This window comes from Mustela erminea, chromosome 20 (genome assembly GCF_009829155.1).
Source record: "Mustela erminea isolate mMusErm1 chromosome 20, mMusErm1.Pri, whole genome shotgun sequence".
Taxonomy (NCBI): Eukaryota; Metazoa; Chordata; class Mammalia; order Carnivora; family Mustelidae; genus Mustela; species Mustela erminea.
Window position 1 is genome coordinate 16114274 of NC_045633.1, and position 25012 is coordinate 16139285.

Consider the following 25012-nt stretch of genomic DNA (forward strand, 5'->3'; position numbering starts at 1 on the left):
TTGCATAATGACCGTGGAGTAAATCCATTACCACTTGTTACAAAGTCTTCACTGGTTGACGTGATGAACAAACAGTGTGCTGGCCTGGAGAAGGGAGTGGGGGGAGTTGTTGTTGTGGCTCAGGGCACAGCCTGACTTGTGCCACGGAGGCATTTCACTTGGGCATGGAGAGTACTGGAGTGTCGGGAAGATAGATTCATTTAGAGGCAGAAGGCTCATTAAAATCTCAACTTTTTTTGATGCCTGCGGTGCCTCCGCTTTTCTAATTTGTGGGCTGAAAGTTCTGCGTGGCCAAGGATGAGAAAAATGAAGAGAGCTGAGTTTGGGGTCTTGGGTTTTCTGTTTGCTTTGTTTTGTTTTAAGCACCTAGCTTTGCTTTCTGCCCGAGAGAGAGCTGGGTTTTAACTGTCCATGTTATCGGATGTCCATTTCACGTGAGTTTCAGGAAAGAGGCACCTGTGTGAGCTGGGAATGGGCTCCCTGTACAGCGGCCTCTCGGTGTTCCATTCTGTCTGTCCTGTTCGGATGCCGGGGTGCTGGCAACCCTCGAGGGGCCAGCCATGGAAAGATGATGTGGCACGTGGGGCCCCGGAGGGTGTCTGTGACCCATCTCAGTCCGCAGACTGTGCACCATCCTGACTTCTTTTTTTTTTTTTTTTTTTTTAAAGATTTTATTTATTTATTTGACGGAGAGAGATCACAAGTAGGCAGAGAGGCAGGCAGAGAGAGAGAGAGGGAAGCAGGCTCTCTGCTGAGCAGGGAGCCCGATGCGGGACTCGATCCCAGGACCCTGAGATCATGACCTGAGCCGAAGGCAGCGGCCTAACCCACTGAGCCACCCAGGCGCCCACCATCCTGACTTCTGTTATGCTCTCCAGAGCAGAGCACACCTAGCTTGTCTCTCTTCTCTGCAGAGAAAGAAGGACGTGCAGAGAGAGGATGCTTATAAGGGCTGGCGTTCTTCAGCATTCTGGAAGGGTAGTGCGAGCATGCTTCCGGGGTTCAACAGAAGCAAAAGCAGTCAGCTCATGGTCCTTTAGCCTGTAGGGAGTTACTGTAGGGCTTCTTATGTTTTCTCGCATGCGTGTCTTTCCCAGCACTGGAGGAGGACAGGGAGGTGCTGGCGGATGGGAAGAGACCAAGGTGGTGGAACCGCCACCTGGCCTCGGTTGGAACCCCAGCGTGGAGAGCGGTCTTCTCTGCCTCCGAATACATTTGTGTTTGAGAAGAGACATGGTGCACGGTTCCGGTGGGGAGTGATGGGCCTTCTTCTGTGATCGCCTTCCTTCCTAGTGTCTCCTTCCCTGCTGTGGGTCACTCTGAGGTCTGGCTTCTGTCCCCTCCACTCCTGCTGAAGGACCCCTTCCCCACCTTGTGCAGCCGTACCTTCCCGTCTCTGCGCTCCTAGACCCTTGAGACCCCCTCCCCCTCCCTCTGACATCCAGCACTCTGCTCCCCCGCCGTCTCCTTGCACCTGCCCTCGTCCTCTGTTCCGTGCTCTCTGCCCGGCTGCCAGCTCACCCACCATTAATGTTCTCTGCAAGCTCTCGAGGCGCTTCTCATGGCACCCATTGTTAGGAGATGTCATCCACAGCTACAGTCGTTCACGTCCTGCAGGTGCGTGACTCCCAGACCCCAAACTCTGGTCCTCCCCCCTCCCCCCAAACCTCGTACCCTCACGAGCAGATGGTCCTATGCCGCCTCCCATGTGCACCTCCGCCCCACCGTCCCTGGGTCCTCTCGGCCTTTCTGCTCGCTCACTCACTGGGCCACCGCTCTATGCCAGGCATGGCGCTAGCTGCCAGGGGTACCGCTTTGAGGATGAAAGCAAGGTGCCTCACCTGCTCTTCACCTTTCTTTCTTTTTTTTTTTAAATAAGATTTTATTTATTTATTTGCTAAAGATCACAAGTAGGCAGAGAGGCAGGCAGAGAGAGAGGGGGAAGCAGGCTCCCCGCTGAGCAGAGAGCCCGATGCGGGGCTCGATCCCAGGACCCTGAGATTGTGACCTGAGCCGAAGGCAGAGGCCTAACCCACTAAGCCACCCAGGCGCCCCTGTTCTCCACCTTTCTAAGTGGCATCGCCAGTCACCCAGCCAGCCTTCTCGAATCCCCATCCGCTCTGCACCCGAGAATCCCTGCCCGTCCCCTCAGCGGGTACCCAGAGCCAGCGGGTGGCCTCTGCTAAGCGTCCCCTGACTCTCCTCTTCTTGATCCCCATCGCCACTACCCAGGTCCGGGTGTCTCTCCTTGTCATGGGATGGCTTCAGTGGCCTCTCGACTTTTCCTGCTGCAGTCATTCCATGCTCTAGCCAGAGCGCTGCTTTCCAACAACAGAAGTCTGCTCAGGTCGCATCGCTGCTCCTCTTCAGGAATCTTCTCATCAACTCCAGGAAACCTTAGCTTCCTTGTCGGTCATTCTTCTGCTCTCTCTCTGTGTCTCCCCTTTCCCACCCCTCTCTTCCTTCTTTCTCCCGCCTTCCCCCACTCCCTCCTTGCCTGACCTCCCCTCTTCCCTCCAGCACTGACGTGAATCGGTTCCAGAAACAGATCCATTTAGTTCCCTTGCATGGCAGGCTCCGCCACGCGTCCCTCGGAGAGATCACACAAGCAACTCCTGACCTCCCAGAGCTTACACTCCATCAGGGCCCAGCAGACAGGAAACAGGCATAATAATGAAATCAGATGAATTAGATGGAACCTAAATTGTCAAGTGCTCTGGATCCAGAGTCTGTCGTACCCCGCCTCCGAGCCAGAAGCAGGCCCCCCTTCCTCCCCAGGCCCACCTCCTCCCCGAGCCACATGCTTCCCCTATCCTTGGCTTTTCTGCGTCCATTTCTTTGGCGCCAAGCTGCTGGCCATTCTGAGCGCACATGTGTTCATCGTCGCTCTGCATCTTCGCACACTGACTGCCGTGCGTGGGATGCTCTCCAGAACTCTCCGGCCTGCGCCCATTTGCCTTCCATTCAGGAACAGCTTAGGCGTCACCTTGCTCTGGACTCTTATTGCCCCTTCTTGCCGGGTGGATTCTCTCTTTCTGATCCCACCCCTGGTTCCCTATTCCTTCTCTGGTCTTGGCTGTCAGCCCTTCTGGACTGTGGGCCCCCTGAGGCTGGGCCGAGCTCTGCCGCTTTCTCTCTGAGCGTGTCTAGGAGGCCGGCCCCTCCCCACCCTCTGGCCTCCGTTTTCTCGGAGGAGAAGGAGAGCCATGCACCGATTGCTCATAGTTGCTACCCAAAGGTGAGGGGCATCGCCAGGGCTGGGTTGGTGGGTGGTGTGTCGGGGTCCTCCTTGCTTGGAGACCCTAAAAAAAGGGTCCCTTCTGTGCTCAACAGCTCTGGAGAAGACAGACCAGCCTGAGCCTGCAGAGCTGGGCAGCTGACCGGGTCTTGGCCCGGAGCCAGCAATGAGTGTGGCCGGAACTGGACGCCCGGGGGCTGTGCAGGGACGCCAATGGACCGTTATCGATTCTGGTTTTCTCCTTTCAAACGGTCATTTGGAACCCTTTTCAGAGGCTGCATGTCATTTTGAATCCACATTGAATTGACATTCAATTTTCCCTTTTATGCCGCTTCTTAGGAAAACACCCAAACCATCAATTTTTCTGTTAAAATCTCTCCCTTCCCACTCCTGTGTACATTTTCTAATGCCCTTTGTGCTCAGAGTTCAACAACAACGGCGCATTCCGGTCACGATGAGTCCAGCCTCTTTTTTTCTGCGCTTTGCATGGGTCCGGGCTTAGAACTGCTCTTTGCCGTGTGTGTCTCCACGGAGCGCAAGCACGCACATGAGAGTTGAGCGCTGCCCTATTCAAGGGGTCGGTGGTGTTCCTCGTTTGGTCTGCTCATCTTCAAGAGTCAGAGAGATGAACATACCTGAGGTTCTTCAAATTCCTAGGTCTGCACATGGGATGGAGGCTTCATGTTCTGTGGGCTTCATGGGGAGAGCCGTTAGCAAGCAGAATATTATGTCCCTGCAAAACGGGGCCCCTGATGCTGCTCAGTCTCTCGGCGTTGGCCCGGGGCTCATTCTTCTACCCAGAAACACCACCTCAAGAAGAAGACAATGGCAGGAGGTGATCTTTAGATGCGTTCTGAATCCACGCAGCACGAAAGGGCACAGGCAGGTTAAGACTGAAGAAGAGGAGGGTTGCCCAGGGGTGGTGAGTCTGTTGCTCTGGGATCCAGCAAAATCCGAGTGAATGTGCTTGGGCCTGAATACTGTCGACTCCTTGTGTTCAGACGGATGGTGCCGTGAGATACCGTGGAATTGGTGAGTGGCCTGTAATCAACAGTCAGTGGATGGTGGCCACAGTGGGTCAGGCGCGGCGCCGACGGGCTGTGGGCCAGGCTCATCGACGCCACGAGGGAGGAAGGTGGCAGTTGCTTTTCCTGTCTCACGGCGGAGGAAACAGGGGCTTAACACTGTTGAGTCAGTTTTTCAAGGCCACAGAGCTGCTATGTGGGAGAACAGAGGTTCGAACTCAGAGATGTCTCATCCCCAAATCTGCGTGCCTCCCACCACGGCACCCGCTTCCTCCCTATGGTCCCGCCTCGGGTGATAGGGGGAGGGTCTGTGCTCTGGCAAAGCAACTAGAGTCATCCTGACAGAGGGGAAGGGCTTGGTGGCCCCCTGTGGAGGAGGCTGGTGGGAGAGTCCACTCCTGCTGGAGGTAGTGTAAGGTCAGGGGTGACTGACGAGCACAGGGCTGTGTGGGGAACTTGGCAAACTCGGGGAAACAAAATGATGTGGGCGGCGGTGGGCTCTTTCCAAGACCCCAGGAGTGCCTTCCCCCCCCCCCTTCCCCATGGGCCAGTCCCTCAGGCCACTGTGAGGTCCAAGGGCTCCTTAAGGGACCCCTTCATCCCAAAGGGGGCCTGCAAGACTGAAGGAACCTGCTTGCTTGATTTATCTTTTTTAAAATTCTATTAAAAATCCACATAACATAAAATTTAGCGTGCAGTCATGTTAAACTGTACAGTTTGGTGGCATCGAGTACCGTGACGATGTTATACAACCACCATCTATTTCTAGAACTTCTTCATCACCCCAAAGGAAACCCCAGACCCGGTGGCCATCTCTCTCCTCCCTCTCCCTTGCCCAGCCCCTGGCAAGCACTGCCGTCCTCATCTCGGGTCTGATCTGCCTGTTCTGGACGTGTCCTGTACTTAGAGCTTTGCAGTAGGCAGTCTAATGTGTCTGGCCTCCTGTGCTGGGCATGTGGCGGGGGAGGGGTTTGGAAGTGGAGGGTGGACCGGGGAAGCCCCGAGCAGTGTGGACACAGGTTCTGTTCCCAGGTGTGGACGGACAGGGGTACCATTTTGTCCGAATCAGCTGGATTCCTGAGTTCTGGAAGGCATATAGCAAGCCTTGAGACCCTGAGGAATCCTAGCCCGGTTGCCCCCCCAAAATCGTGCCTTTGTTTCCTGTCTGCACGTCGTCAGAGTTGGGGCAGCCAAGGGTTCCTTTGTTTCAGACATGGAGATCCGCCTCGGGCACCTTCCTCCTAACGCCCACGTTTGCACCTCGCTCCCACCTCCCCAGCTCCCTCCGTGCCCCTCACTCAGCCGCATTTTCTCTCTCGCCGAACATTCCTTCCTTCCTTCCTCTGTCATTCATTCATGCGTCCGCTTACTCACACCTTCAGCGAACGTCTTCTGAGCTCCGCCAGCGACGAGGGGCTGGGCTGGGTGCCGTTGCTGCGGGGATGAATTTACCACGAGTCTAGTTGCGTGGAGACAGATATTTAAATAGACACTCAAAATACCTGCTGACGAGATCCACAGTAGAGGCGTGGACAGCGTGTTCCGGGAGCACCGTGGGGGCGGAATGGGGGAGAGAGGACAGAAGAGGTGGCAGCCGCTCGCTGCGTAGTGGGTGAGCTGGCGTTGGTCCACACTCTGGTTCCAGAGCTCTCGAGCGTCATCCCCAAGCCCTGGGTCCCCCTCACCGTCCGGGGAACGGGAGTCGCACTAGGTCCATTTTACAGAAGAAAACGTGGAGGTGCGGGGAGACTCAGCAGCAGGGCCAGTGTGTGGGAGAGCGGGAGGCCACGCCCAGGGGCGTCCTTTCTCACGTGGCACATTGGCGTGGGCACCGTCTGGGTGGTGGCCACTGCCCGCCTGGTTCCTGGGTGGCTCTGGTTCTGTCCCGGGAGTGGAGAGGTTCACCCCAGCGAGGCCCCTCTTTCTTTGCTCCCCCGTAGTACATTCTGACTCCCAGCATCCCCCTTCTCCCCAAAGCGCTTTGTCGGATGAGGTGAGGGGGCTCACGGGCTGGGACATGCGGCCGGCTCATCAGCTGGAGAGGCTGGATGGAAGCACACGGAGGTGGGGGTGACAGATAGTAGAGCCCATCTGGCCTCCCTCCCCTGCAAGCCAGAGGCCGCTGTGGGGTAGATCTGTAGGTTGGAACCTCTGCTCTGCCAAATGCTGGGGGACCGTGGGCACGTGACTGAACTCCTCTGGTGCCGCTCCTCAGAGCTCAGTCCGGCAACCAGCAGCTTCGGTGTGACCTGCGAGCCTGCCTGGCAGTCCTGTGGCCGCCACATCCTGAATCTTAATCCAAGGCAGAGCAAGATCCCCCCCTCTGTGATCCCTGGGCTCCTTAACATCAACGGGCACCTCTCTCTAAGCCTCAGCTTCCCCACCCTGTAGAATGGGAACACAGATACTTTCCCCTGGCAGGTCAGCGAGCACATGACACACATGCGGAACTCTCTGCTTAGCTGGTGGCTTGTCCGGGTTTGCCCAGGACCGAGGGGCTCTGAGGATGCCGGACTTGGAGTTCCAACCCGGGGATGCAGCTAGTGCCTGGCACCCGGTCCGCGCTCCCGCGATTGGGACACTCGGGAACCATGCGGGGCAGAACCACGGGAGAACCGTCCGTAGCTGCACTCATGCTGAGCGGGCGGGTTGTAGTGTTTTGGGTGTCCTTGTTGCCAGCGTGGTTGATTCTGTCGTGAGGACAGCACAACCCCCGTAATCCCAAGCTCTCTTGAATCAAGCTCTCAGTGGGAGCCAGCGACACTCACATTGTCTCCATCACAACATCCTCCTTCGAGGAGGGACTAGATCCCCTTCATGGTACACTTAGGAAAGTGGAGCCTTACAGATACCGCCTCTTTTGCCTAAGCCCAGACATCAGTGAGAGGAGGGGCCAAGACGGGACTGTCTGTCTGAGTGACACCAGCATCTGTGCTTTCAATCACAGCGATATACAGACTCCCCAGGGGAGACGCCGTTCCCTCCCGAGGCTCAACTCTCAGAGCTGTTTGTTGACCTTTCCTAGAGAACAGGGTTGTTTTGAAGAGGACATTGCTGCTCTAATGTTGACTGCCAGGCCCTGCAAGGGTTATGGGACAGCCTGCAATTCTCCCTTTTCCAAAATAAAAGCTGCCTCCTTCAGTCCAGCAGTGGCCCCCGTGTGTGCGTGTGCGTGTGTGTGTGTGTGTGACAGCTAGAGACAAAAACTTAATGAACAGGACCTGTTTGCATTTTCTCCTCGCTGGAACAGCTTAATGACAAGCGATTATTATTGGCGGCTACTTGTCATGTCTTTCGTCCGGGTCACGGCAGTGGTGGCTGTCAGACTCCCAGAGAGGAAACCAATCTTGGTGGCATATTAAAGAAAAACAAAACAGAAAGGAAGGATGAAGAACTTATGCACAGAAGACAGAGCTGTGTGGAGAGAGGCAGCGGCCCCTGGGGAAGAAGCATGGACCAGAAAAAGGGAGGACGGGAATGGAAATACGCTACTCCATTGTTTGAGTTTTTCCAATCTAAGCTCCGAAGAGGAGAGAAGAATGAACCCTGTCATTCTCTACTTTCTTTCTTAGCTAAAGTGGTATCAGGAATCTTTGGCTGCCAGGGACAGAAAAGCTGATTCAAATTGGCTTAAGCAAAATGAGATGATTAACAGGGACTTGCAGTGACAATGAGGGGAGGATAGCTTCAGGTGTGGCTTGAACAAGGTGCTCAACAAGGGTATCAGGTCTTGGTAACTCTTTATCTTTCAGCTTTGCCTTTATCTCTTATGGTTGCCTCTCCAGGATGGTGTTTGTTGGCATGAGGCTGCCAGATATCCTTGCTGAACCTCCTTCCAGAATTCAAGTTTAACAATAAGGGAAACTGTTTTTTCCTAGTCATTTTTTCCCGAAACTCTGAGAGTCACTCTGAACAGACCTGTTAGGATACATTTCTACCCTTGAACTCGCTGACACTGTGGCGATTGGATGAGCCAACAGGCTTGGCTGACAGAGGGGAAAGGATGGCTCACGGAAATTCACTATTACCAAGAAAGAAAGAAAGGATGTTCAGTGTTTAGAGTAACAAATGCCCATGAGGTATCCCACAGAGGCTTATGCTTCTCTAAGAAAAGAAATGTGGAAAAAAAAAAATGGCTTTGGTGCATAGAGCAAGGCCAGTAGACAGTTGCAGTTAAGAATGTTAGGAAAAAAAAAAGATCCCCAGGATTTGGGTTTATCAGCAGCTCAGAGACCTGATTCTGTGATCTCTGATCAGGTAGAATTTCCCTCTGGCTTTCTATGTGAGAATGGCCGGACCCAGCCTCAGACAATCCATCATCACTAACGACCCTGTTTAGAAGCCTTGAGTCAGACGATCACCTGCAGGTTGATGGAGCACGGGGTGAAGCCAGCTTGGGGCTTTGCTGTGTCCTTGCATGGAAATAAGAGCGTCTGTCTCAGCAGGTGTCTCTTCTTGGTCAGGCTGCTAACGATGGAGGAAGCAGGGCTGGGTTCAAGAGTGTGGTTTTAATGAATGCGGAGTGTTGGGCTGTCATCAACTCTTTGCTTCGAGGCTCGAGGAATACATCTCTCCGTGCACTTGTGTACTCTCCCTTCCAGCATTGCGTTAACTTGCCAGAGGGAGAGCTTGGGTCTGGATGATGGACTGGGGAACTAGGTCTGGAATGCCCAGGCTGATGGGGGTAGCTCTAGGCGCACTGTTCGACATTCATATACCAGTGGATTGAACAATAGCACAAACATTCAGGTGCTTTACTGCACCTTCAATGTACGCTCCTGTCTTGGCACGGATCAGAATTCCAAAGGGAAGAGTAAAGCTTGCTCATGTCAAGCCCTAACATCCCCAGAGTTCTAGGCCCTCTCCCAGCTTCCCTGCCGGAAGTGCATTTAGTAGATGAATGGTTTGGAATAAGGTTGACTTGGGAATTAAATCAGACCCCTTACCATGACTGTCAGGACACCTCCGCTATGTGATCCGGCCTCTGCTTCCTGTCCTAACTCCTCCCTCATCGCTTATCCTCCCTCAGTCATTAAACCTGAGCTGTTTTGAGCTCCTTCTGTTCCCCGAACTTGCCAAGCCCCTTCCTACCACATGCCGCTCCTTCCTCTCCGATGGCTCTCCTTATGCCGCCCCACCCCTCCGCTTTGCCTGGCTGATTTCTTCATATTCTTTTTGATCAGCCCCAGTGTCGCAGACCAGCTGCTCTAAAACAGTGCTCCTCTCCACAACGCTCCGAACTGTTACGTCCTCTGAGCTCCTTGAACTTATTCCGTGTGTCGAGTTCATTCTTTCTTGTCTATCTGCTCTCTTAAGAATGCAAACTTCATAAGCGCAGGGACCTTCGCTTTTGGTAGCCTCTTTCCCTAGATGCACTCCCCTGGAACTATGCCCAGCACATCACCGGCATTTGTTAAATTCCTTGAGTGGTTGAAAAGCAATCAATAGATGAATGTTTCTCGAGCAGTAGATCTGGCAGGTCTGCTTAGAGACATCAAGCATTAGTCTCTCTTTCCAACCACAGGCATCCTTGCAGACTCAGAATGATGCCCCTAGTTTGATCCCCAAAGCAGTGGCCTGATGCCGGCAAGGTGCTGAGGGGGCGACTCCGAAGAACGTTGTACCCTGCCTTCAAGAATTCTAGTCTGAGCAGCAGGCAAGAGGCATGGCTCTCAGTAACTGGGCACCTGCACACAAGTCAGGGCTGAGGAGTAAGAAGTAAAGGCAGAGGTGCTGGGAATTCAGAAGTGGGAGAACTAACGAGTCCACAATGGATGCGGGAGCTGGGACTTGGTGGTCAAGGCTACTGTCTTCACCACTGTCATGGCCAGCTCAGGTTGACCGAGCCCTTGCCCCACGCCAAGGGCTCTCTGTGCCCCATCTCTCAAAGTATGCGCAGCAGCTCTCCAAGGTGTGATGCCTTCTATTGTCATTTCCATTTTTCAGACGGGGAAACAAAGGCTTAGGTCAAATAACTTCTTGGCAGGAGGAAGCAGGTCCTGCTGAGGCTGCCAGCAAAGCCATGTTCCTCTTACACAACCCCTGCTGATTGTGGTTTCTCTGTGTAGAAAATGGTTTATACTCGATGTCAATGTGCTACATTAAGGTAGCGCTGAATGAGGCGTGGCTGCCCCTATGGTGCCCACTGATTTAGGTGAAATTTGGAGCAAATCATTCTAGATTTTGCAGTCTTTGTTTCCTCACCTTGAAGATAGAGCAGTTGGACTTGGCAGTACAGACTCTTCCAAACATGAGCATGTTCTGGAGAACATATGTATTCTAGAACTCCTCAGCAAAGACTCTGGTTCGGTGGGGGTGGCCTGGAGCCTGGAAATCTGAGCGTATGAGAAATCCCCCCAGGGGAGCACAGCTATAGGGATGGATACTGAAGACTTAGATTCGTGTTTTCGACCCTGGCTGTGTATTACATTGACCCAGGGATTTTTTTAAAAAGTCCTGGACCCTATCCCAGACCCAGTCACTTGGCATCTTTAGGTGTGGGGCTGGTGGGAAGAGATTGGCTTTAAAGTTTAAAGACTGCTAGCTTTTGAGATATGGCTAATGTGACTGAGAACCCAAATAATTAATTTTATTTATTGCTTTTAAATAGAGTTTATGTAGTCCTGTGCTGCCAGTAGGTGTTACATTGGAAACCCAAGCTAGCATAAGATTGAAGGCTTGGTCATTCTAAGAGGCTCTATTCCTTGCTCCATCCCCAACCACAGAGCTTCTCTTAGAAATTATTTTACATGATGTCCGTCTCTTGCATCCTAGTCTGAAACCCGAGTGCTCAGACTCTGAGTTAAAACTGGAGGACCTCTCCTGGTCTCCAGCTCAGAGCATGGCAGCCACCCTCGTTTTTTGGGAGCCCACCAGTCACCAGATATTTAAGGTATTCTCTTTTTTTTTTTCATTTAAAAAAAAAATTAAATCCAAAAACTAATGATGTACTCTACGTTGGCTAATTGAATTTAAATAAATTTCTCATTTGTAGAGAGATGAGAGAGGAGAGGAAGGTGCTACTAGGTTATTTTAGAAGAATGATGGTAGATTGGGTCACAGGAGAAGCAAAATGTGGGGGGACAGAATGTAAATCATGAAACAGTCCAATGAATGGGGGTTACTAGAGTAGAATTCTGTGTTTGTGGGGGAAGGAGCTGATGTGCTTTTGGGAAATGATGGTCGTAATGGGGAATGATGGGGTAAAATATGAAGCCTTCCTTTGGTTTTCCTCCCAAGCACACATTACTTGGCTTCATTAACTCATTCAGCAGTTTGCCTGATCACATGCTTGTTGGAGTCCCTGACTCCTCTCAGGTACTGAGATGGACTCTGAGTCCCAAACACGTGAGTCCAGATTATGATGGGGCTGGTGTGTGTTTTTACTTTATCCTGAAGGTTGTGAGAGCTGCTGAGAAAAAAATTTAAGAAGGAGGACATCATGCTCCAGTTTGAACTTTAAAAAAAGTAACTGGAGCAGCAGTGTGGAAGGTGGGTGGGAGAGGGACAAGACTTGGGCAGGGACTCTGTACACGAGGTTCTCACTCTTGTTTGAGAGAGAACTTCCAAGGGTCTGGAACATGGGCAGGTACAATAGGGAAAGGAAAAAGAAATAATCCTCTGGGATGATGAAGAAATAATGGGTGCCCCTAAGCTGGAGTGGCGGGTAAGCACAGTAGTGAATGTGGGAAGAGATCCCTCCTATCCCGAAAGTAGAAAAATGAGTGATAGAACGTAAATCATAGAACACTCCAATAAATGGAGGTTTCCTGGAGGGAAATTTTGTGGACGATGGAGCTGATGGGTTTTTGGGTGCAATTTCCCCTCTTACCCTCAGTCTTCTGCATCAACTGATTGCTAGTTGATGTGAGATTATGGACGTTGGTCTTCTATTTCTGGGGCATTTTTTTTTTCTAGTTGGGTGCCTCAGGAATGATTGAGTGGTGGTTATTAATCACACCCACACACGCACACGCGCACACAAACACACACACATACACTTCTGTTTCCTGTTCTGCACACCTTGTTATCAGCGTTTTCCAGGAGCTTTGCATCCAGTTTCTGGATTCAGATTGCCTGATCTTGAATCCTGACCCTGCCACGTACCAGCTGTGTGTGGAAGCAGGGTTTTGAAATCTCTAGTACAGGGATGATGATAAGACCTCTTGCTACATGCTACATTGTACTGCATATTGCATATGCCCTGTAAATGTTAGGTGGGGTGAGGACCATGGTGATGGTAATTCTGATGAGGAGGAGAGGGAGTTGGATAGATGGAGGCGTTGATGAATGATGATGGTGGACGACAGTGTTGATGGATGGTAGTGGATGATGAGGAAGAGGAGGAGGAGGAGGAAGATGGATAGGATGGTGGATGATAATGTGGTTGATAATGATGATGATGGTAGTGATGGTGGGTGATGATGATGGTAGATCAGATGAGCGAAGGTAGGTAATGGTGGTAGTGGATTGTCGTGGTGATGGATAATGATATGACAATGATGGTGATGGTAGTGATGGGTGATGATGATGCTAAATCAGATGAATGAAGGTAGATAATGGTGGTGGTAGGTAATGATGGTGTTGGATGATGGTGATGGTGATAATGATATGATGATGGTAGTGGTGATAATGGTGATGGTAGATGATGAATAATGGCAGATTATGATGGGGGTGGATAATGATGTTGATTATAGTAATGGTGGATGATGATGGTGGTAGATGGTGGTAGATGACAATGGTGGTGGATGATAGTGATGGTACCTGGTGCTGGTGGATGGTGAGGATGGGGATGGTAGAAGATGATGGTTGTGGATGATGATGGTGGTAAATGATACAATGGATGGTGATGATGGTGGTGATGGAGGAGGAGGAGGAGAATGACTGATGATAGGACAGAGATCCTTCAGTGGCACAGAGTTAGCTTGTGAGAATGCTATTCTTCTAAACTCTCATGCTTACCAAATTTGGTGCCTCTAGTTTTCCTCTCATCCATGGAAGCAGAAATAAAATATATCTAAAAGCTCAGTTAATACGCAGTCAGAGTGGCAGAAACACCCCAGGGTTTACCAGGACAATTCTCCTATGGGAAAAAGAAGATTCCCAAGGAGTCTCTCTCAGTTTTTGCTGGGTCACCTGCATCATTATCTTTGTTTTGGTGCCCACCCTGGCAGGCAGAAGGAAAATAAGCTATGGAAATGGGTACAGAGTTGACAACAGTGAGCCGTTCTCTCAATGCTTCCTAGGGATGAGCTTCCTCCTCCTTTATCTCCTCACCGAGTACATATTGAGCCCCTGCTGTATGTCAGACATTGAGCTATTTTCTGCCAATACTAACTTGAATAATACTCATGCTGCTGTTGAGAGGAGCCCGAGAAAAATTAACAACTCAGCACTGGAGCTCAGATACTCAGCTCACAGAAATTCGGTTTCACTTGTACTGGCATGGGGCATAAGCACTGGGATTTTTTTTTTTTTTTTTTTTTTTTTTAAAAACAACCCTCAAATGATTCCCCTGTGCAGCCAGGAATGAGAGCCACTGGTGTGCATGAGGGAACATTGGATGACATTGCATCTTGTACCAAAGCTGTTGTTAGCAGGGTGAGGTGGGTGGGTTTTAGGGAGATCACTTAACCTCTCTTCCTGTGACTTTATGAGAAATGTCATCCGTGAGGGTTCTAATCACTTGCAATACCTCATCCCTTGAGTAGTTAGACTCAAAGAGCTAATTGGTATGAGTGTTCTTTATAGCCTTTGTGAATGGGTAAGTGAAATGAAAGTTGGTATTAGACTCTGTTAGACATCATGCCTTGATACCCACGGAGTCAGGTCTCACCCTGAACACTCCGCAAGCTCTGGAACATTCTAGAACATGAGATCAGGAACTCTCATCTAATGAGACCTCAGTTTAGGGTGGGACCGAAATACAGAGTGGAGAGCAGACACCCAGAATCCCACACCCCCTGCCTCCCTCGCTCTGTGTTTAAAACAGTTTGTTCTGTCTTCAGCAGAGCAGTGAGCCTGGGGAGAGAACTGCTCTTGCTGCAGAACCAAAGTGGGTGTCTGAAATCTGTTCCTCTCCCCCGGCTGCGCACTGCTGAGGAAGCCGGTGCCAGAGGTGGTCAGAGACTGCTCTGTAGAATCTGAAAAGGACAGGCTGAGGGATGGCAGGAGGTGGTGAGTGCGGGAGAAACAGCCTCTGCCACTCAGGTAGGGAGCGGGAAGAATGTTCAGGGCCTTGAAAAGAGGGCCATGTGGCATATCAGATGCCAGGCCCTGGGAGTGTGGCCAGATTCCTCCGTCACCTCCTGCCAGTCCGTAAAAATACCTTCGAAAAATCCGGGGCGAAACGTGAGCCTCCTCAGTGTCTCGCTGTGCATTTCTGTTTTGCAAATACTTTGTCCCGTTCATCCCTCCGTAAGGCATACAGAGCCTTGGGTCTGGGATGGGTTTTGAAGTTTCAGATGCCGGTGGAAATGATGGTGGTTCGGGGTAACTGCGGGAGGTCCATGAAGGACAAGAGTGATGGTTTCTCTCCAAAGCATGATTCATCAGTGTGAGGAAAGATAGTCCCTTCTCTTCATGTGGCCTCCTTGGGCTCAGAGTGAGTGGGCTGATTTGCAGAGGGCTGGTGAGGAGGAGGGACAGGCAGTGTGACGCTGCCGTGTCAGTAGATCTGGACATACCAGTTTCTGAACTAGGATCAGGATCCCTTTAGGTTTCTGGCATAGATGATGGATGAGCGTGCCATCCCAATTCAGCCCTTCTTCCTGGCAGCCCCTGGCCCCCGCCCACCCTGAGATGGTGCTTATTATGCCCACCTTCTAGGCAAAGAAACTCAGATGCAGAAAGTTTCAGAATTCACCCACGGTCATGTGGTTCGTTTACGCCCGAGCCACAACTTGAACTCAAGTCTAGTAGACCCCAGAGCCCACACTGTTTCAATTATAAAGCGACTGGTGTGCCTAAAAGGGTAGGCTGGGGAGTCTCTTCTTAATGTGATTGTCTAGGGGAGCCACTGTTGACCATAGAGGAGGGAAGTGGCCTGGTTAAAGCAGTGTCCAACCAGGAACTTCCATCAGGCAATCATGACCCCGGTGAATTGTTGGGATGCTCGAGTCCAGAGCGGGTATTACACCTGACCCATGGGAAAAATAACAGTGACGCCAACTTGTTGAGGACTTGATACGTGATACTGCCCTGGATGCTTTTCTACAAGGAGGTCATTGAATCCTTCCTGCTCAGTGAGGAGGTGTGGTCGTCACCAGCAGGGTCGTGCAGGGGCTGAAAACCTTAGAATCTCAAAGGCAGGCCAGTCTGAGTTCCCTGCCCGTATGAACCTGGAGGAGTCACTCTGGCTCTGAATCTGTTTCTTCGTTTGTATGACGGGGATCGTGTTGGGATCCGTTGAGGGAGGTGGTTGGAGGTAGGATTAACTGAGATACTACACTGAAAGCGTTGAGCCACGTAACTCTCATAGACGCGTTAACTAGTATAATCATGGACATTGCTGTACCCATTGTACAGATGTGGAAACTGAGTCTGGGAAAGGCGAAGTGAATTTTTCCCCCCAAGGCCACCCAGTTAAAATCGGTCCCCAGACAGCATGACCCCAGAAGTTACTCTGTTGTCCCTCCTGGGGAGAAGATACTAATGTGGACTAGAAGAGAGTAGTAGGAGAGATTCAGCCCGGACTAATGCACCGGAAGACCGGGAGGGTGGGGGGTGGGGTGGGGTGGGAATGGCACAGGCAAGGAGCTTGCACATGTTTTTACACAGACGGCTGTGACAAACAAGCTTGTGGCTAATGAACTACCGTCCCTATAATTATCTTTCTCCTTCACGAAGTTCACAGTGCAGCCGTGCCCTCCTCCCCACATGGGGAGTTAGGTAACGCTGCACTTACAGAGCTTATAGCTCTGCTCTGTGCACAGAGCTGCTCGTGGATACAGTAACGTCTGGCTCATAACACAAGGAGCTAGGGCGTGGGAGCATCCCAGACAACCCCCCCCCCCCCGACATCTAGCATGCTAGATCTCCACCTCTCCGCTAATTCCAATTATCCCAGCAAGTGTGTACATAGGATCATCTCAGAGATCCTTTTTATTGAGTTCCGACCATGCCCTGCTTAGCCTCTGCCCTCCTGAGATCTTTCTCCATGCCTTGTGTGCTCAGTGCAAGAAGATGCTGATCCCTTTGCCTTTTGCAGTCCCGATGTGACTCTGGCCAGCAGCTTCCTTGGAGCCATCTTTGCTCCGTGGGAATTATTACACTTCCTTGGTAATTAAGTTTGGAGCTTCTCATTGCCATCCCCAGAAGCACCCGGCAGTGTGTCACGGTGGTAGACGTAACTGCCTTGAGACTTCTCTGCCTTCATCTCTTGCTGGGGTCTTTAGGTTATTGTGGTTTTTGGTATCGAACAAGGTTCTATGGGCAGCTTTAGAGGCTTGGAGGACTTTTGTATTCCTTTTCTGATCAGAAAAGGTCACTCTGTATGTTTCAGAGATTGGATGGCGGACTGGTAGGTTGGTGATGTTGAAAGATTTAATTTTTTTGGACATGACATTCAAGAGCCATAAACCGAATTCTTCTGTTTTGCTTTGTGTTTAAACCAAGGACATTCCTCTTAGACTTCATTCACACATTCATTTACTCACACGTTCCCTCATCCTGCATTTCCTGATGTGTCATGTGCCCAGCCTTCTGCCAGGTTCTAGGGACAGAGACATGAGGACAGCAAGATCTCTGCCCTTGAGGCGTTCATGGTCTTGTTGAGGCATGATTTAAAATGATTAATCAATCCAAGAATATTGGATTTCTCCAAAAGCTACTATAGGGAAAAAGATAATTATCCAAAGTCTTTAAATCTGTTACCCACTTTAATTGATTTAATTAGGTAAAATTCATAAAGCTGTATTGTTGGAAGGAGCCCAGAGGCATTTATTCTTGTTTTTTTGTTTTGGTTTTGGTTTTTTTCCCCTCTCTGCCTTCAAGCCAAGCTGCACTTGAATTATCCCCCAAACCCATGCATTTCAGAAAATGGAAGTATTTTGAACAACTGTGGCTTTTGGCCCATTCAGATAAAACTTTCTATTCAGTGAGCACCCCTGGGAAAACTTGGCAGACTTCTTGAAAGGATTGACATGCACGGCTACAAAGTATTTTTTTGAAAGACAAAGGGAACTGTCCACTCTTAATATAGACACACACACGGAACCCCCATATTCCTACTATTGAGGTGAATGCATATCCTGTAACTTGGATTCTAGACTATGGGAATATAATCCCATAGCTCAGAATGCAAAACGAAAGCACGGCTGCACTATAGTAAGGACCCCTTGAGAATTCTTTTAGTTTCCGGGGACAGAAAACCGTATCTCAGCACTTGTCACATTGTGTTTTGTTCCAACACAGAGGCACACCTTCCATTTAGCTGGCTTTTTGCACACCTTGCCCATCAGTCAGCAGCCTGGTCTAAGCACCTGCTATCTGCAGATCCTCAGTGATCCCAAGAAAGTTGTGGCTGTGTTCTGGAAAGGGGGCTGGTCACGGAACCAGGTCCCAAGGTCGTTTCGAGCCTCATGACCCCCCCCCCCCCCCCCCCCGCCAACACCACCACCTCCACAGAATCATCATGGGGATTTTAGGAGTTACAGGGTGTGAGGGTAGTTTATAAGTTGTCCAGCTGTAGGCACTGCCTGCCTTTTCTAAATGGAACTCTATCCTCACGATCAGATCGTGACTTAGGGAGATGTTAGAGCTATCAGAGGCCCTTTAACCCAACACAAGTTGCCACGTGCCTTTCCCCAGTCAGAACATTGAGCAGCTCCCCCTTATGCTTGAATAAAGTCTGAGGCCTCCTGTGGTGGGGTTCCTGCCGACTTCTTCACCGTCCTCTCATCCCCCTGCTTCATGAGCAATAATGAGTTTACCTCTGGCTTCTAGAATACTCGAGATGTATCTGTAGGGCCTCTGAGTATCGTGTCCCGCTGTTCCCCTTCTTCCTCACCCGGATGCTCCCTTGGCATCCCCTTGTGCTTCTCTCAGCCTCTAGTCCCAGGAAATTGCTCTTCCCCAAATTCCCACCAGATCTGTGAAGGTAGAGACCATGCCTGTGTCTGTCTTCCATATCATTTCCCCATGTTCTAAAATGGTATCGCTGCATAGTTAGGGGGTCAACAAGTACTGGTTGATCCAGAGAGACATTTAGGTAGAATGTCCAGTGAGCATGTATTATACTTTATAGTACCCAGGAGTGTAGAATCCAAGCGACAAATCCCACTTGGACTAGCTCAAGCAGCCACGGCTTATGTTGGCTTATGACAAACAGGTCCAGAGTCCGGGGCTTCAGGCACGGCAGACTCCAGGTGCTCCAAGCACATCATCAGGACTGTGTCTCGGTGTCCTGATGTTGCCTCTTTTGGCTTCATTTTCCAGTTCTCAGCCTGGGACCAGATAGAGTTCATTGTGTTGAAACCACAGGGGCCCCAGAGGGTAGAGAGGAAACAGGATTAGCCAGCAGCAAAAACAACAGGCGCCCTTCATGCGTCAGGCTGCGGGCTCCTGGTTCAGGGTCTCTCTCCTCTCTTTCTAGTGTCTGTTCCCGAGTGTGGCCTATAGTAGGTGCTCAGGGATGTTTGCGAACACATAGGTGTGTGATGGTTTTGCCATCCCTTCTAAAAAGGCGTTTTTTAAGCCTATAAAGACAGATGGTTGCATATAAACCACCTTCTGCCTCATCCTCCGTTTTGATTTTTTTTTTTTTTTTTACACCTGTTGGCAGGACCCAACGTCAACCTTCTTCCAGTTCGGAGCATCCATCCAGCAACAAGCCACGGTCATGCTGAAGATCATGCAGGATTACGACTGGCACGTCTTCTCCCTGGTGACTACCATCTTCCCCGGGTACAGGGAATTCATTAGCTTCATCAAGACCACCGTGGACAACAGCTTTGTGGGCTGGGACATGCAGAACGTGATCACCTTGGACACTTCCTTTGAGGATGCCAAGACCCAGGTCCAGCTGAAGAAGATTCACTCCTCCGTCATCCTGCTCTACTGTTCCAAAGACGAGGCTGTGCTCATCCTGAGTGAGGCCCGCTCCCTGGGCCTCACTGGATATGATTTCTTCTGGATCGTCCCCAGCTTGGTTTCTGGGAACACAGAGCTCATCCCGAAGGAGTTCCCGTCAGGCCTCATTTCGGTCTCCTACGACGACTGGGACTACAGCCTGGAGGCGCGGGTGAGGGACGGCCTGGGCATCCTCACCACGGCCGCGTACTCCATGCTGGAGAAGTTCTCCTACATCCCCGAGGCCAAGGCCAGCTGCTATGGGCAGACGGAGAAGCTGGACACCCCGCCGCACACTCTGCACCAGTAAGCAGGCCATCTTTGCTTGTCTCCCGAAACGGGACCAGAGTTTTGTTTGTTTCTGTGCCTGTTTGTTTGAAAACTCAGAGCGGTACATACATATACTCCCTGCTGAATACCTGCCCTGCAAAGAACGAATGCCGCGTGTGTGCGTATGGGATTCCCTCCGATTGGCTCTCCCCTCCTCTCTTTCCCCCGACTCCTCTTCTGTTTATAACTTACATCCCACTTTGTTTGCTGCAACTTTATATTTTTTTTTAACTCAACAGTAGACCTTGGAAACCGAGACCTGTGTCTGTACCCATCTGTGTCTCTCTCTCTCTCTCTCCATATTCTGTCTGTAGCTACAGCTCAAGTGTGCCTGTGTGTGTATGCATACATAGAGATGGATTTTTTTAAAGATTTTATTTATTTGACAGAGGGAAAGAGATCACAAGTAGGCAGAGCAGCAGGCGGGGGGTGGGGGGGAAGCAGACTCCCTGCTGAGCAGAGAGCCCGATGCGGGGCTCGATCCCAGGACCCTGAGATCATGACCTGGGTTGAAGGCAGAAGCTTAACCCACTGACCCACCCAGGGGGTGTGTACGTGCATATGCACAGATATGCACACATGAAGGTATGTAGGTAATAAGTACATATAGATGTGGGGAGGGGGTGGGCGTGTTCTTTGCAACCTTCATGTTGCATTTCTCAACAGGGAGATACCGTGATTTATTTACCCAGTCTCCATAATGATAGAAAATCTAAATTGTCTCAGATTTTGTTCCCCACAAGAAACGAAGCGGCAGTGATGGTCATCCCACAGGTCTCCAGGCTGGGTTCTAGGCAGCTCAAGTTGGGGGTCACAGAACATATGCATGTAAACATTGAAGTACTTGTTGGCAGACTGTCCTGCCAAGGAACTGTCCCAATCTGTATTCATACAAGTCACTCGACTTCCCACATCCTCACCAGCGTGTTACACTTTGGGAAAACTGCCCACGCTGGGCCTTCCATCCTCTGTTGGACTGTGTGTCTCAATGTCTTCCCTTCTTCTGTTCTGTCTTTGTGGATCATTGGAAATCTTGGCAAATAACGCTTCAAAGGCGGCAGTGTGTTGCATCCTATGGACGTATCCTAATGTAGTTAACTCCGCCCGTCTTGGTGGGCATTTCAGTTTTATGTTGCTGCGAAGCGTCATTGGTCTTCGTGCCTATGGTTATGGCACAGCTGTTGACAATTAAAATGATCCCTCCTGCACCCCCACTTTGCATGCTTTTGCCTGATGTTCGATGATTGAATGCACATGCTTTCATTTCCTCAGATGACAAGCAGCACAGCTCTGCGAGGAGGGCACGGGGCTCTCGGGGTAGATTTGTCAGGGTTTGAATCTTGTCCGCTTCTGGTGTGCCTTGGCCGGTCACCTTGCCTTTCTAGGCCTCCGGGTTCATTGTAAAGGGATGATAATAGCACTACTGCCTCTAGGCGGCGCATCACGAACTTGAGCACACGTCGGGATCACCTGGAGGGTGATTTGTTAAACCACAGGTGGCTGGATTTCACACTCAAGAGTCTGTAGCTCCCAGAATTTGGAATTCCAGCAGGGCTCCTGGGTGATGTTGGGATTGCTGGTCTGCGGATTGTGCCCTGAGAACCAGCGTTCTGTGGATTGAGCTCAGTATTAAATAAGGTGATGACTGGGAGAGTACTGTGTAGCTCAGGGCCTGGCACCCGGTGGTGACCGACTGACAGTCAGAATGATCAGAGAAGTGGGTTTTGGTCATCAGAACTTAGAGTCAGCCGACGCGGTTGGGTTATTATCAGCAGAATAATACGTCACTCCCCAAAGTCCCTGGAAGATTTTAGGACTTTGAATCTGCTACAGTTCAGGGATTATCTCTGAGTGGAGTCTGGAGACATGTCGAGCGCGTGCGTCTGTGTGCGTGTTTATGGGCTAGAAGGATGATGGGTCTTTAAAATCGGTGTACACCTGCAAAATGAACTCTTGAGTTAAGAAATCGTGGTCCTTTGCAGTGTTCCCTTCCCCTCTCCTCATTCCCTCCTTAGGGATCCTCTTTCTACACTGCCACTTCCAGCGTCTTAAAATAATTGTCTAAGTATCAGGAAGCAACTCTGATGCATCAGTATGAAGCATGGAAGCCTCTTAGGGAGGCAGGATTGCTGTCAGCCCAGTGACAAGGGCTGGGCTAATGAATGCTTCCTTCCCATAAGAAGTGCCCTACAGCTGGAACAGTCACAAATGTATAATTTTGATGAAAACATAACTCAATTTTGCAGCAATTGAGATATAATGTATACAGGAAGAGGAATTTGAGAAGGATGATTGTTAAGACATGCAGAGCTCCTTCCAGTGACCACCCTGAATTCCACTCTTTAAGAAAAAAAAAATCCTGCTGTGAAATGCTGTCAAACTATTTCTAGGAGTTATGCTCTGAAGGCAGCAATTTCGTGGACGGTGTTTCAGCCCTAGAGTAGCGGGGCATCAGGTGGGGTGAGCCATCATCCACTGCCTGGTGTTTCATGAACCGTCCCTCCTTCCATGGGGCGCTGCTGGTGCTCACCCCGTGTGTGAGGCTGGACCGTGGCACCAACAGTGGCTCCTTACCACACTTGCCCACTGTCCCAGTGTTTCTTAAACTCCCCTGGGGAAGAGGAGATGCTTGCCAGGCAAGGAAGGGACCGGGAACTGGAGAAAGCCCCAATTGGCCATTTTTCAGAACAGCATTAAGGACCGTGCTCTCTCTCCATCCGTCGTTCCTTCCAGCCAGTGGACCCTGTGCTGGCCCCTGGGGCACGGACAGGAATGAAGATAGAATTTCTCAAAGAATGAAGATGGAGGAAATCTGTCTCGTGGCATACTCTGGGAACAGGATTCTTAAAAAAAAAAATACTAGGGGAAGAAAAAAATAAAAAAGAATAGTACAGAGTATGATAAAACACCCACCCCAACACTGATCACAGAGAACAAAGGTGAACGTGTCACCTTTGTTTCAAAATTTTAAAAGAAAGAAAACATTCCTGATGAGGTAACAGTCCTGATTATATCTCTCCCGAGTCCCACTTTCTTCCCTTCTCCTCAGGAGGAAAGAACACTGGCGGGAATTTGGTAGGGACCAGCTCTGTGTGTGTGTGTCTTGTACTTCTCATCTAGATGTCTTTGACACCTTAGATCCAATGCACAGTTCATTTTAATGCCCATAAATGATGTCCGATATGTTCAAATGGCCTTGGCTTCAACCTTGGGGTTCAGGATAGATTTCGGAGGACACTTGGCCTTCTCACATATTCATCGTGCTTGGGCTTCTGTGCTCGATTGTGTAAGTGTTGTCATGTTTGTTTGATCGTCACCCCCACGATGGACATTTGCGTGGTCGATGGTAAGGGGTCTTTATTATTGGATCCATGAGATCGTTCAGCGGAAGCCCAGGACTCTCGAGTTCCAGCTTCTGCCAAGCCATGCGTTCGCCAGGTAGCGCTCATTACTCCCACTTTGTGGAAAGGAGGATATACATAGTTTCAGAAGAAGCTCAGATGAATTCACATGATGGGTATCCTGGTACATTGCTGCGGGGATCCGGGGTCTGGCTTGGACTGGTTGAGTGCACCATCTTGGAAGCAGTGACACATGTCCTTCTGTGGTCTTCAGGGACCACCCAGAGCTTGTGCGCACAGGATGCCGTAACCATGACTTCCTGCCTGCGATGCGGGACGTGGTAGGTGAGCCAGCTTGCTGAGGATGACGTGGGCCTGTTTCTGTCCCTGGGATTTCAGGGGAGAAAAAAGGTGGGGACAAGGGGGAAATGTTCTTTATGTTTAATATTCCTGGTTTTACAGAAGGCACTTTGAAAAGAGCAGTCAGCATTTTATAAAGTTCAAAAATAGCTCAGCCGTGTTATGTAACCTCCTTCTTGCTGCTCCGAAATTATTAAACATCTGTCCCTTCCCCGAGTGTCAGGTGTATTGCTGTTAACTCCTGGAACGGTGACGTAGGTCAATATCTAGAATAGAGGCTGTTCTGTTCAGTCCTGTCCCAAGCGTCCCTCCAGGACGCTGGTGGACAGGGCCCTTTGGGAGGCAATGTAGCCTCAGCGTGAAGAATCTGGCACTGAAGCTGGTCTGCCTGGGTTTGAGCCCTGGCTCAGAACTCTTCTAGATCCAAAGCTTTGGACAAGCCCCTTAATTCCTCCAAGTCTGCCTCCTGAGATACAACATGGGGACCAGAAAAGTGTATGTGTCTTACCCCAGAGCCTGGCATGTGGAAAGCAGTTTATAAACCCTTACTCCTAAGACAGAACTTGCAAATATAAAATTGTGAGTGAGACTGATGTATCCGCACGCCATAGTCCACAACATTGCCATTCATTCATTCCCTAGAAAGGTATTTAGTACCTGTGTAAGCTAGATGCCAGCTCTCCAAAGATGGCAGAGCAGGGAAAGCCCCGTAGGAATACGGGGGAAGTCAGTGTTGCCACGTGTCTTGCTGTCTTTGAGACGTGCAGGTCAGGGGACCGACCGTTCCATAGTAGAGGCTCCTCGCACAAGGTGGAGCTACAGGAGGAAAGGGGAGGTCCTCCTGGGGAAGCAGAACCCCTAAGAAGAAGAGCACTAGAATCGGGACGACTTGATGCTCTACTAATGTGTCCCACACTTCTTCCTGGTAGCTTTTATTTCTTCCCCCAGTGCTGTAGCTCTGGTCATTCTCGGTCATACTCTTGCTGTGTCTGGGTTTGAGCTTGTAGACCCAGGAGAAGTTCCTGTCACATTTTAGGCCTACAGGTCTATAGGGCACGGAACATTACATGTGTGTTGTGAGTGGTGTGTGTGTGTGTGTGTGTGTGTGTTGTGGTTGTCTCATTGTACCAGAATTAAGTGAAATCATATGCAGAGCATCACTGTGCCCAACGTGTAATAGACATTTCACAAAAAACAGTCATGTCACTATTGTCATCTCTATGGTGATGGTCATCATGATTATTTCTTTGATGTATACTTGTTACACTGCAGGCTGTTCACGGGCAGGGGAGGAAGAAATAGACTTCTCTCTTACTTTTTAACGGTGGAGTGATGATGTGTGTCCTGTGGCTCCCATTTTGGTGAAGGGGCCAGGACGTGGAGAGGTGAGTGCATTGGAAGGCAGGTTCTCAAGGACATGTATATAACACAGATGAGTGGGGAAAGAATATCTTCTCCCAGGAGAGTTACAGATTTGGATTGAAGAGAAGTTATTTGGCTTTAATTGATGATATCTGGCTTGACCCCTTATGTATTTTATATTAACTTCTTGATTTATGAAGTGAGGCTTCTACTTCGAGAAGCAACAACACAGTAAATGATTACCCTGACAGGAAAGGAAATTGAAGGAAGATATATATGTGCGTGTC

At 50.3% G+C, this 25012-nt stretch overlaps 1 protein-coding gene across 7 annotated transcripts in view; it reads left to right on the plus strand.

Annotated features, from left to right (window-relative positions):
• The window catches only part of GRIN2A (glutamate ionotropic receptor NMDA type subunit 2A), a 609475-nt gene that overhangs the window by 435313 nt on the left and 149150 nt on the right, over positions 1-25012 (plus strand). For all 7 annotated transcript variants that reach the window (XM_032327993.1, XM_032327998.1, XM_032327995.1 and 4 more), the window contains one exon: positions 19046-19638. In XM_032327993.1, the coding sequence (XP_032183884.1) occupies positions 19046-19638 (593 nt within the window). The remainder of the gene's footprint in view (positions 1-19045; positions 19639-25012) is intronic.